The sequence below is a fragment of the Sinocyclocheilus anshuiensis genome, unplaced genomic scaffold (assembly GCF_001515605.1).
Source record: "Sinocyclocheilus anshuiensis isolate Anshui unplaced genomic scaffold, SAMN03320099.WGS_v1.1 scaffold204, whole genome shotgun sequence".
NCBI lineage: Eukaryota > Metazoa > Chordata > Actinopteri > Cypriniformes > Cyprinidae > Sinocyclocheilus > Sinocyclocheilus anshuiensis.
The window spans coordinates 129,966-143,918 of record NW_015557064.1 but is presented as its reverse complement, the minus strand read 5'-3'; the positions used below and the strand labels follow the sequence as shown (position 1 = coordinate 143,918).

Below are 13,953 nucleotides of genomic sequence, written 5' to 3'. Positions count from 1 at the left end.
TGCTTAAACTGTTTTATATCTATAGATTTTATTTTAGGCAAGTCGTGATAATTTGAGAAGGCTAAATTGATCAAACATAGGCGATAAGCTCACTGTCTGCCGCTGGCCGCTTGGTAATTACTTAAAAAAAAAAAACTTATATTTAACGAACAAAAAATGCTCCCCAAGACCCCCCACCACCACTTTTTTTTACTCAAAGTATATTTTTATCAAAAAAAAAAAGATTTATTTTTATATCTAATATTTTTATTATTCCAAATAAAGTAGCTATGTGGTGAAAAATTATAATTATGTATAAGTGACCAACTTATTAAAGCCTGTTTATAAAAACAAGATAAATTTAAAGGTATTTTAGAGATGTCAAAGTTGCAATGCAATAAAAAATGTAAACCTCCAGCAGAATTAAATATATGATTTGGAATAAAATTCCAACAGGATGTGGGGTTGTTTAAAAATGTTTTTATCCATTTAACTTTAAACGAATTATTAAGAGTAGAAAAATCCACTAATTCAAAACCCCCCATAGCCCGATCAGCTAACATAACACTTTTTTTAATTAAGTGAGTTTTAGAATTCCAAACAAAGTCAACTATAATTTTGTCCAGCATTCTACAAATTTCCACAGAAACATCCAGTACCATTGCAGGATGGATAACCTGAGATAACCCATCTGCCTTAGAAAGCAACACTCTACCTGTTATTGACAGATCACGCTGTAACCAAGAGTTTAATTTGCGTCGGATAGAGAGAGTAACAGGTTCAAAATTAAGCTCAACGGCATTGTTATGAGTTTTGCATGAAGTCGCTGTGACGTCTCCTCAATATTTGAGCATAACCTGATAACCCTAACCCCAAATGACGCACTTATACAATTTATTCTACCGTCTAGTTTATTAATTATATTTGTGCATGAAGTGTGCAACATTTCACCTTTAGTTTTGATAAAAACAGCTTTTATTAAAGTAAAGTTTTTTTTACCTTGACATTGATTTATAAATCATTCTGATGGTACGCTGGCTTCTGATAAGGCGAATGAGACCGGTTTCATAAGGTGTTTCTTACTGGGATAGGTGACAGGCCCTTTGACAGCTAGACACCCCAATTAGGACAGTGATATATTTACCACGGTGAATTTCACACACTTAACTGTAGGGGCTCCAAAAAGTCTCAGAAATGCATAGAACTACATACAGTTACTCATACATGTTGAAAATGATGTTTTGTGCTGACATTTGTTCCCTTTATGCATATCAGGATGGTCAACCACCACTAGATCTTCAAGACTATTTTGTGTTGGAGGGAGAAGAATTATCCCAACAAGAGAAGATAAGAAGGTAATATCCCTCCCCATGATACCCTCTTTATTATTGTGCTTCTACGAATGTTTTAACCCCACTTTTTCCCTGTATGTGTCAGCAGGTTTGAAATGGCATACACGCACACACTGTATTATCTGGCTCAAGTGTACAAGAATCTGGAGCAGTATGAGAGATCTGGACAGTACTGTCACAGTACACTACAGAGACAGCTGGAGTACAAGCAGTTTGTGCCGCTTGAGTGGGCCATTAATGCAGCCACACTGTCACAGTACTACATCACCAAGGTATGATGTATAATAGTGTGTGTTCCATTTAGTTTTGGAACAAGCTCATGCAAACTGCCTATTTCCATTGTGTGTGAAGTTATTTCTCAGGGTTTTTTTGTGTATCATGACTAGAGATGTCCCGATCATGTTTTTTGGGCCTCTGATTCTATATATATATATACAGTGGGTACGGAAAGTATTCAGTTGAGGTTGTGGACAGGTGTCTTTTATACTGATAACGAGTTCAAACAGATGCCATTAATACAGGTAACGAGTGGAGGACAGAGGAGCCTCTTAAAGAAGAAGTTACAGGTCTGTGAGAGCCAGAAATCTTGCTTGTTTGTAGGTGACCAAATACTTATTTTACCGAGGAATTTACCAATTAATTCTTTAAAAATCCTACAATGTGATTTTCTGGATTTTTTTTTCTCATTTTGTCTCTCATAGTTGAGGTATACCTATGATGAAAATTACAGGCCTCTCTCATCTTTTTAAGTGGGAGAACTTGCACAATTGGTGGCTGACTAAATACTTTTTTTCCCCACTGTATATATATTTATATACGTGGAATTATTTCTTAAATATATACTTGTATGTGTGTGTGTGTGTGTGTATTTATACACGTGTAATATACACAGTACACACATACTATGTAAACAAACTTTTATTTTGGATGCGATTAATTGTGATTAATCGATTTGACAGCACTAAAATGTGTATATATATTTACACGCACACACATTGGTAGATGTAAATGTATGGTAGACATTGTAAACAGACTGTGTGGTCACAATCATGAATATGGTACTACTGATATAAACGTCTTGTATGCACGAAGCTCGCGAATGCCAGAATGTTAGTCAAGTCTGAAGCAAGATGCAACCCATAGCAGATAGTCAGAAGGCAGATAAAAAATTAATTATAAATAAATGACTTTCGAGTGAAGTGGAAGCTCGAATGTGTGTGTGAGGCACTAAAACAGACCTCATTGTTCCTTGCGCGTCACACATACACATTTGAGCATCTTTTTCTTTTTTGTTAATGGTGGTTGGCAAACCTACTGAAAGCTGCATACTACCACCTACTGCACAACACTGGCATGATAGCTGATGTAAAATAAGGATCAGGCTTAGGATAGCCCATACCGATCAGTTAAAAAAATGCTTAATCGGCCCGATCCCAATCCTTGAAATTGGCTTGGGACATCCCTAATAATGACCTCCATGACTCTGTAGTCAAGGTCATAGTAATTACTAATTTACTAATTGTCTCTGTTGTCGTTGTATCACAGACACGGTATATGGAGGCCCGTCACTGTTTGGCTGCGGCTAGTGTCATTGCTACTCTTGCAGGAGAAATCCCCTCAGAAGCAGATGCCAAAGAAAGTGGGTTCCTGTCTGGTGTTCATTCTTGTATATTGTTGATGTTGTGTATTTCACTGCATTTCCATTGCTTTACTGAATGCCATGTGATGGTTGCTAAATGAAAACAAAACTCCCTAATTTTAGGCCGTTCACATGTGGCCTTAGTTTTACTCATAGTGAAACTTTCACTGTAATAATACTGTATTTGATTATAATAGTACTGAAACAATGGCATTTAACAAAAATCTGTCTGTTATTGCAACACTCATGCTTGTCGGTTGTTTTAAATTTCATCAGATCCTGAGGTTGTACAAACCAACAAATTGTGGTTTGTACAACTTTGGCCAAAATTACGGAACCTCTAACGTATAGAGATCAAATGTAAGTTAGTTTTGTCCAGAGACTCCATGAAGTACAAAAAGGTTATACCTACTAAACATCTTTGAAAGATCTAGAAAAGTGTTACAGTGGTGCATTTGAACATGGACTAATGGTATTTACAAATGCAGAGTCAATGTTTTATATAAACTACCATTCTAAAGTCTGAGGTCAGTATGATTTTTATGATATATATTTTTTTTTTAGAAGTTCATACTTTTATTGAGCAAAGATGCATTAAATTGATTAACAATGACAGTAAAGACATTTCTAATGTTACAAAATATTTCAATTTCAAATAAATTGTTCTTTTGACATTTTTCCTGAAAAAAATATTAAGCAGCACACCTGTACATATATAATATCTGTAATATTTCAACATTGATGAAAAAATGTTTCTTGAGCAGCAAATCATTATATTAGAATGATTTCTAAAGGATCATGTGACTGAAAACTAGAGTAATGGCTGCTGAAAATTCAGCTTTGACATCACCGAAATAAATTACATTTTAAAATATATTAAAATAGAAAACATTAAAAATCCTAATATCCCCAAATAAAGACTTTTCCTGCTTTCCTTTTGTCTTATAGCACATTATTTAAAATAAATACATGTAGGTTTGAAATTATATAAATTACAATAAATTATTATGAATGTTCCCAAAGGTGATGCTGAATGTGAAAAACGTGAAGAGCTCCTGCAGAAGCGAGCCGAAATTGCCAGATGCTGGATTAAATATTGCCTTAATCTGATGCAAGATGCTAAAAAACTTCTTGAGGTAGCCATGCTTTTTTTCTTTTACATTTCGAGAGCTTTGACTTATTGACATGACCTGTTTAAGCATTTTCAATTGCTCCATAGGATAATATCGGAGAACTAGACTTAGAGCGGCAGGAAGAATTGAAGAGGGCACGTCGGAATGAAGAGGAAGAAAAAGAGAAGGGAAGAAAAAGCACCATCCTTTTTGGTTCAAGCGATACCTTTGACTCCATTTGCAGCCTGGAAGAAAAAGTAAGCAGCATGCTTCCACTAGACTTTGAAGAAGCCCGTAGCATCTTTCTGGTGGGTCAAAGCTACGTAGCCCAGGCCAAAGAGTATTTCGCAATGGATGGTCACGTGACAGATCACATTGAGATCTTGCAGGACCATAGCGCTCTCTTCAAGGTCCTGGCCTTCTTTGAACAGGATCTAGAACGGCGCTGTAAGATGCACAAACGTCGCGTTGACCTGCTGGAGCCAATCTGCAAGGATTTGAATGCTCAATACTATTTGTTAATCTGCCGACAGCTGCAATTTGAACTTGCAGAAACCTATTATGAGATGATGGACCTGAAGTTGGCTGTGGCCGACAAGCAGGATCAGCCAGATGTGCACACCATAAAGAAGTTTAACCACTTGTGTTCCTCCTCTATGAAGTATTATCAGATGTTCCTCGACTCCACCCGCTCACCAGAGGGAAAGTTTCCTGAAAAGCTGGAGGATGACCTGTTAAGGCCGGCGCTGGTGGCCAAATTCCGTCTCGCCAGATTACAGTCCAAGCTTATTTCCAATAACCTGGCCACCCAACTGGAGAATCTCACCCACTCCCTGGAGTCATACAGTTTCGTAGTGCAATACTGTGAGGAGAACCCAGAAGCCAAGAAGGCTGTTGAAACTGAGCTAGAGTTGAGTATTGAGATGGTCTCCCTGCTTCCTCTTAAGATCAACAGAATTAGATCCAAAATGGCCCCCTGCAACTAACAGGCTGTTGAAAACAGTTCATTGTTGTCCCTCATATAAATATGAACACCTGACAAATATACACTACCCCTTGTTCATTGCCAGATCTAATGAGCCTTCCTAGGACCACCTTCTAAGAAACTCCTTCAACTGTAGAACCATTTATCACAAACTCTTGTGGACTGGTGTAACTGCATGATTTACAGTCACTAATTAATTTTCAGTGTGCAATGTACAATTGTATTTAATGCAGTAAAATGTTTTTTTCAAATATCATGATTGGTATGTTTAGCTGGCCCAAGATTTAAGATATAGCTGTACTAATATTCAAGCATTTTATGCCAATAAACATGCAATAATAAAAAAAAAAAATCTTTGTTTTGTCTTATTCAGTCAAGACAAATTTCAGCTTATTCACAGTATATTAAAGGAATGGCTTACCCAAAAGTCAAAATTTGCTGAAAATGTACTCCCATCCAAAATGTGCATGAGTTTGTTTCTTTGTCATAACAGATTTGGAGAAATGTAGCATTACATCACTTCATCTGCAGTAAAAAGTTAATAACATTTTAATGTTTGTGTAAACTATTCCTTTAATTGTAAATTTCCATTTACACACGCACAGCTTATTTTATTAGCAACCAACATTGTGCAGCCACAGCCATTATAGCTGGCTGAATGCAAAGAGGAAAGTACCAGACTACAGTGCCTGTTGTAGTAATATCATTTAATTGAGTTGATGTAGCAAAAATACTTAGAAATCTTAAAAACAAAAAAAATACTAGAAATTCTTCATTAAGGATGTGGTTCATATTGTACAAGATGGATCACAGATTAGAACAGCATTCATAATATGATCTGATTTCACAGAGTGAACTGTGCAACTACCTGCTGTTTTCAACAGACGGTTGACCCGCAAAGTATAACCCAAACTTATTGCATTTCCTTCTCTAAATATTTCAATAATACCATTCTGGTGCATCTCTTTATTGTTATGCTAAATCTATTGTATATTCATGATAAACAACTATCATCAAATAATTACCAGGATAGATCACTGACTACGGTTGTATGCCACGTTTTCACAAATTATCAACTAGAGTCTGCAATAAGAGTCTTGCTGCAGTTTAAATTTGTTTATTAAATTCATTTTTACTCTCATTTTCATACATTATAATCCAGTAAAACCCAGTGGTTTTGTGTCTATAATAATCCTTTCAGTTTGTGTGATCAGTTTTAGGTTAGGTTAAACTAAATAAACCTCATGCGTGGATGTTATAGTCACAGAAAAAAAGAAATACACCGAATGTTGTCATAGCTTTATCTGAGTAACCGTTAAAGAAGAGATGCAGAGAGTGCAGGGTTTTTCCCAAAGGAAATGGCATCACGTTTTAGTCAAGTCTCTGCAAGGAGCAAATATGTCTTGCTCAGAGGAAGCTTTACCAAACCGAAATTACACGCTCTGTTCTTGAGATATCTGATCATTATACTTGAAATATGAGTAAATGTCCTGTGTCTGTGTGTTTGGGACTCTCTCTCTCAGTCATCTTCAGTCTGAGAAATAAACAAACTTCAGACGCCGAACTTAGCCAAGAGTTAAGTATATAGTTTGACAGACACCAAACTCAATGTACATTCCACCTCAGTGCCATTTAAAACGTGAAGATTGTTTAGAAACATTTTGAAACACCTTCTTCATGTACAACTGAGTCTTTGAGTTTTAGGTCTCCTTTATTATCTGAATCAGTTGTCAGGTCATTTCCTTAGGCCTACATTATATTTAATGCTGTACATTACGTCCAATATTTGTGTTCTCAAAGTAATCGTACTTAAAAACGGATAAAAAAAAAAGTGATTAGTCTGGTTGCTACAGTATGGCCAAATTAGCAGTTAACAGAAACATAAACTCCCCAGCAGACATCACTTGCAATACTTAACAATCCTCTAGACAGAATTTCCCACACTTTCCTTTTGCTTATGCATGTAATGGAAAACTCTGTCTATGCTGTGATAATAAAAGGAGAAACCCTTGTCATTTCCTGTGTGTGCAAAACCCACTTCCTGCAAGCTATGACAGCTTTGTATCAACTGTGTTGACACTGTTATATACTGTGCACAACACTGCTCCACTATATTTTACTGTTTCACATATATTTAAAAAATGTATTCAGATGCTCATATTTATAGCAACATATTACATATCCCTCTCACTTCAAAAGACAAAAATAATTTTTATATATATAGCATTTCTTGTCAGTGGTTCATTTATCAACACATGGACAGTAATACACATTACAATTGATACACATTAGTAAACAGTTGAATTCATTTATTCAAAATGTATACATGTACATGCAGTCATTCTTTTGGTTTGTTAAAAATGCTGTCGTTGTATGTTATTAATCCTGTAGAATTTCGTTTTGATGTTATTCCAAGTAATCTAGTGGGAGTGACACCAACCCATTCCCATGCGTTATGTCTTCGTTCTGGACAAAAAAAACGAGTACTGTAACTATATGGGTGATTCTGCAGAATTTTACTTTATTAATCATAGGCTGTTGGTTAATATTGCTCAACATCTCAGACAAGTTACAACAACAAAATGTAAATACTGTGGTGGCATGAAAAGATTTGAGAAACTGATGGTGTCCATGTGTGGTGCAATGGCTTTCAAGATGTTACAGCATATTTGCTGCATTTGTTGCTCAAGTCTGTGCCTGACACACTATAGGGTACAGATTAAAAATAAAATAACTGAATTTCACTTTTTAAAGATAAGAGCAAATCCATAAACATGGAGCATATAAATGATGGACTGACATCACTTCCATTATAAAACTTGCTAATTAATCCATGTAGAATACTAGCCATTTGTCACTCACTTTAGCTAGGTTCTAGCTTTCAGTTTCCAATGCCTTTTTATTAGTTTATGGATTGATAACACATCAATTCTAAAATCATTTTTTATTGTGAATCAAATTATGGTTCTCTCATTGGACCTTTTTTCTCATATTTTTTGTTTCGTTTTAATCTGACTTGTTTTGCCATTCCTGTTGTGTATTTTTAAAACGACGTTTGGATTCCTGTGTGTATTAGTAGGCTAATACTCAGTGTTTTTTAGGATTGAGTGTTGAGAAACCTTGCCAAACCGAGCTGCTGTAGGCTGCTTTCAGGAAACAATGACGCACACAGGGGCAGGGTCTTTTACATAGGCTACTATTGAACTGGGAAAAGTTCTTGTCCGACGTTCATCTGAAGACATTTTCTTTCGCATCTTCTGCTTGACAGGGACAATAGAATGAGAATTTACCACAGAATAACTTTGGCACTGGCAATAATATGCCTTTTTGGGGACAGCGGACTGGGTAAGTTTTTTACGCATTTTAAGATCAGATGTTAAAATAGATGATAAAGTCGAAGGTTAATGGACTGTTACGGAAAGTGTTTCTGGGTTTTAGAAACTGCGTGTCTTCATGTAAAGTTCAAAGGAAATCATTATAAATTATATTTTAATGAAACCAAATCAAATCAAATGAAGTAACTTTCAACATCAGTAGTTGTCTGTCAAATCATCCATTTTTCAGTTATACTGAAAAAATATATACATCCAGCTCTGTTATAATTAAGCTTGACATGACGCTTTTAAGTAGTCAATTAAAAATAAATAAATAAATAAATAAAAATAATTTACTTACATAAATTCACTATATCGAGCATTTCCCATACTGACATTAATTAGTAGGCTAGCTTAATAATGTTTTTTTAAATAAGTGTGGAAGTCATAATTTCTTGTTCTTCGATTCCGATATCCGGTTCATTAACGGGTCTATCAACTAATCTTTTAATACATTTGAGGAGGAAATATTTAGATTATTGTATCTTATTGCACATAGGCCTACTGTGCTCGGCAGGCTGTTGCCGATTTGCCTAAATCATTTTATTTCAACAGTAGAAATAGGCCTATTGTCAAGATGTGTGGTTTTGAATCACTAAAAATATCCGGCTCATTAGAATCATTCGTTCGTATTTCGGACTACACTGCAATGTGAAGCATGGTTTTGATTCACTAAAAAGAACCGACTTCTTGGAGTTGTTAGTTTGGGAATCGGACTACACTGATCACTTCGCGCTGTAGATTCAGTAGCGGTGTTGCCGCGCCGCTGGGTAGCAGCTGCAGGAAATTGTTTCATATAGAGAAAAATGTCACGATATAGCACGATATTCTTCGGCGGAATTCAATATAATACATAATAAAAATACACAAACAAACAAACAGACATTAAATAAACAATACATAAGATAATACATAATAAATAAAAACTTAAACACATTGAATCTATTTATAAATACAATTTGTGCTTAAAAATGACAAAATAGGCTACATAATAAAAACACAGAATATATTTAAGTAATCTGGCATGTTCATTATTAACAAATCATTCCCGATGAGTTTGAGGACGGTGTTAATGTCTGACAAGCCCCTCATCTGTCATTCTTTATTATCCCTGAACACAGGAGCCCCATACAAAGGCAGGTATATGTGGGTGAAATGCAACCCGGATCATAAGAATGCAAACTGTGTCACACAGATGGGCCCCTTGGTGCCCCTCTCAGGGCAAAGCTCTCGACTTCCGCCTTCTGCTGCAAAACACATGTAAGTTGCCTGTTTGTTCATATATAAAATATTCATATTTATGTCTAAGATTAGTCAAAACTAACAGGATGCATGCACGCCACTACTACAAATTAACTTTCATTTAATTAGATTTTGTTTTAATAACACAACAAAAAATCATATCGCCACTATCCCTGCTGTCATATCTTGTTACAGTTTAATCATCCAGCGATAGTCTAATCATTTCAAAATCTGCAAGAGGAAAGAAACTGGAGTTTTTACATACCCGTATAGGGCTTTTAAAGAAATCCTTCAGGGATGCTATCAGGGTGTTAAAATAACAACCAGCAAGTAAACAAAGGGGTCTGTAAAACTGTAAGAGATTTTTTTCTACCTACAGGAAGTACTGATTGCTTCCTCATTAAGTATCATATAGAAAATGGAGATTAGATGAGAAGTTTAAGAAATGAAACTATTTAACAAAATATGCTGAAGTTGTTGAACATCAGGGGCATTTCCCGAATCACTCATATTTTGTGACATATTGATTGTGAAGCTTCACCACATGATTCAAATCTCTGTTATCGTTTTCTTGGCAGTGCAGATTATTTCTGCTGAAAGTAGTTTAAAATATGTATTTTCTTGGAAATATAAATATTCATAAGGCTTTACAGATGTTTTCTGCAAGGTTTTATAATGTCAAATATACATTTTTAGTTCTCATTCCTGCAACAACAAATGTTGTGTATTATATAACTAGATAAGGTCCTAGATAAAGCACTAAAATGTTTCATCATTTCTGCTAATCAAACAATGTGATTATGGTTTTATTGATATCAATGTAACATCAATGTTTTTTAATTAGTTCTTCAGATTGTGCCTTTACTCAGCTTCCACACATCAATCACATTGACATCACAGCAGCTGGATCTCCTCAAAGTGTTCATGATCTTCATAGCCGGAAAACATAATATCTCACAGATCAACAAGATAACTAGCATATTTCTCAGTAAATTAAAGGCATAGTTCTCCCAAAAATGAAGATTTTGTCATCATTTTTTTTAACACAAAAGAAGATATTTTGAAAAATGTTGGCAACCAGATTCTGGTTGGTAAACAGTTGGCAACAACAATGTTGGTAAACAGTTTCTGGTCTCCATTGACTTCCATAGTAATTTTTTCCATACTGTGGAAGTCAATGGCTACCAGCAACTATTTGGTTTCTTCAAAATATCTTCTATCGTTCAACATATGAAAGAAACTCGTACAGGTTGGGAACAACTTGAGTGTGAATAAATGATAGAAATTTCTTTTTTGGGTTAACTGTCCCAATGTTCCTGTTATTCACTCACTGTTTTTGTTAACGGTTACATTTCCCAATATCTTCTCTATACTACTCTAAACATAGTGTTTGTCACAAGGAATATGTCATTTTTATTTAGACATTCCATTTTGTTTTTTTAAGTCTAGAGTGGGGAGGTCAGTGAGATGGTTAAGAAATGGGCTCCTTATGTTCTCAGCAAAATTACAGGAAGGGCTGAGAGGATGTTGGAGCGCTCTAGAATGACTTTGTGCTTTTGTTTCCAACAGATTCCCAGTTAGCACAGAGGAAGCCACTCCTGAGACGGAGGAGCAGTCAGGAGAGGGTTCAGGTAACTCAGACACCTTCGCTCCTTTTATCAGCATGGATCAGCAGTTGATGAGAGACGGTCCAGAGCAAGAACTCAACAAGAATGAAGAGGAGGGATCGACTGTCGAGTCCAGTGGAGACATCGATTACTCCGAATATGTTTCAACTCAGAAAATAGATTGGCTTTCTAAACAGGATTTGAATGAGGAAGACATTATTGCATAAAGGGCTACATTACGTCTCATGTGCTTTTTTTTTTGTTTTTTAACCATACAGGATGCTGCTTTTTTGGTCACAGATATAATTAATATATATTCTTAAAATGTGACATGATCTGCAAAAGTGTATTTTATTCCAGTTTGCATTGTAAGGATCTATTTTTATTTGCTCTTCAACTTTGAAACTTTTATATTATTATTATTATTATTTTATTTACTCTTAATGTCCACAGTGTGACCCATGATCTGTATTAAAACAATAATTTTAATTTTGGAATGGAAATATTACTAAATTCAACAGAGGTAATTTAAATAAATTGTTTGGATAGAATTTTGTAAAAAAAAATATATATATATTTTTTTTTGCCATATTGTATTTGTAATATATTTTGACCTTTCCAAAAAAAAAAAAAAAAAACTTTCAAAATATAAAGCATTTGTCTCTTATTTTAAGCACTTTACACCAGAAAAAGGAGGAATGAACTGTATTTTGAACAAATTCAAACAAATGTTCTAAATGTGAGATGAGGTCAGCCGTTCAGGCTTCCTGTTTTACCAGAAGTGTCATCACACTTTGGCTATATCTTATGCATTTCCAGACACATCTCATGACCTGTTTCTCAGCATCTAGAGAGTACAGACATAAAGTTTAGAATCATTCTGTATTTAGAGCAACATTATACAATTATTTTCAAGAGGTGCAAACGTGCGGATTCAAAAGTATGGCATGTGGTTAAGATGATACACTGCCTTCAGAAACCATTTACACCCACATTTCATTTCTGTTACACCTTCAAAGTTACACCAAAACAGTAAAATATTTTTCTTGCTTTAGATTCAAAACTTTTTAGGAGCAAAAGCAGATTTTCATCTGGATTTAAAGCTGGACTTTCATGGGGCCATTTCTGAAAACTATTCTTCACATTGCTAGCAAACTCCAGATGTGACTTTATCAGAAGTGGCAGCCAATCTTTCAAGAGCCGAAGAGATCAGCATCTCCAGTTTCTTCTATTTCAGCCAAAGAGATCTGCAACTCCATTAGTGTTGTGTCTGGCCTTCTGTTCACCTCTGACCATCGCTTCATTTGAATAGCTGGCCTGATATCAGAAGAAGTTTGTGTTGTGCAATGTTTCATCTGTTGTGTAACAAATTTTACAGCTTCAAGGGAAGCTCAAGGAAAGTTAATTAAATTTAATTAAAGGGGTCATATGATGCTTTTTTAAAGATCATTATTTTGTGTATTTGGTGTAACAGAATATGTTGACATGCTTTAATGTTCAAAAAACACATTATTTTTCAAATACTGTACATTATTGTAGGTCCTCCTATTATGCTTTTTCACTTTTTTAATTTTAGCCAGTGTGTAGTGTGTATGTTTGGGCATTAAAAAGATCTAGAAAGTTACAAATCTCAAAGTCCACTCCAAAGGGAGATATTTCGTTTTTTAAAAATCCCTTTTCAAGAACTACAACGAACTGCTCGTTTGGACTACAGCGTTTGTTTTCCGGGCTTTGTGATATCACAAAGCGGCTCATTAGAATTTCATTACAAATAATTCCCGCCTACAGAAATTTGTTCCTGAGCATTATAACCCCAATTTGCTATTGTGTGCTGCGCATTTTACTGAGGACAGCTTCCACATCACGAGTAAGTAGTGCCGGATAGGGATGGGCGTATCGATCCTAAGTATCGATATATCGATACTAACGCGAGTATCGAAAGTATCGATACTCAAGCTAAAAATATCGATACTAAGGTGTGTTTTATTTACCAGTGATTTTGTTTATTTAAAATAATAATAATAATGCGTACAAATGCATTGAATTGGACGAATAACATTTGTTCGCAAGTAATTGTGTAGGATAGAACAATTTTCCTGCTCATCTGAACACATGCAAATGTTGCAAGACAGAACCAATCCATCAAAGAGATTTATGGATGCAACAGACTGTCACTGGCAGTCCCTTATGATAATGAACCATGGTGTTACTAAAGTGACCACAGTTCAACTGTAGTATTTGTAGATTTGAATCATGTGTAAACAAAAAACACATTTGAACCATGTGTAAACAAAAATATAACCTAATAAATTACAATTAAGGCATATCGAATGTTAAAATGTGTTTTAAACACAAAGTTAAGTGGTTATTACCCATTTTAGTCTTAGTAATTTAATAATTTAATAAATTTCATCATTTAAAAGTTTAGTTTAGAAGTATCGTATCGGTATCGATATCGACGATACTGCCTTGAAGAATATCGGTATCGTATCGAAAACAAAATAAGTGGTATCGCCCATCACTATTGCGAGGTTTCTTTTCTCAACACTCCTCAGCGCTGAATGTGAACACTCGATGGTGATTGGCTCATTTTTTTTTTCCAATGGAGGCACGAGAGCTCAGCTCTCCCCCGGCCTCCCCCTCCCCTTCTCTATCATTTAGCG

The 13,953-nt window shown here is 35.3% G+C and overlaps 2 protein-coding genes across 2 annotated transcripts in view; both read left to right on the top strand.

The window, feature by feature from the left end:
• LOC107676599 (KIF1-binding protein homolog) overlaps window positions 1-5,395 on the top strand; it is a 7,416-nt gene extending 2,021 nt beyond the window's left edge. Inside the window, exons 3-7 of the mRNA XM_016471177.1 lie at window positions 1,255-1,334; window positions 1,420-1,603; window positions 2,877-2,970; window positions 3,994-4,106; window positions 4,190-5,395. Coding sequence (XP_016326663.1) covers window positions 1,255-1,334; window positions 1,420-1,603; window positions 2,877-2,970; window positions 3,994-4,106; window positions 4,190-5,068 — 1,350 coding nt within the window. The 3' untranslated portion in view covers window positions 5,069-5,395. The remainder of the gene's footprint in view (window positions 1-1,254; window positions 1,335-1,419; window positions 1,604-2,876; window positions 2,971-3,993; window positions 4,107-4,189) is intronic.
• Window positions 5,396-8,259: 2,864 nt separating this feature from the next.
• LOC107676564 (serglycin-like) lies at window positions 8,260-11,817 on the top strand. Its single transcript, XM_016471136.1, has 3 exons — window positions 8,260-8,412; window positions 9,563-9,701; window positions 11,253-11,817. Exons 1-3 carry the CDS (start codon window positions 8,346-8,348, stop codon window positions 11,515-11,517), a joined length of 471 nt encoding a protein of 156 aa, XP_016326622.1. The 5' UTR covers window positions 8,260-8,345; the 3' UTR covers window positions 11,518-11,817.
• The last annotated feature ends 2,136 nt before the right edge of the window (window positions 11,818-13,953 follow it).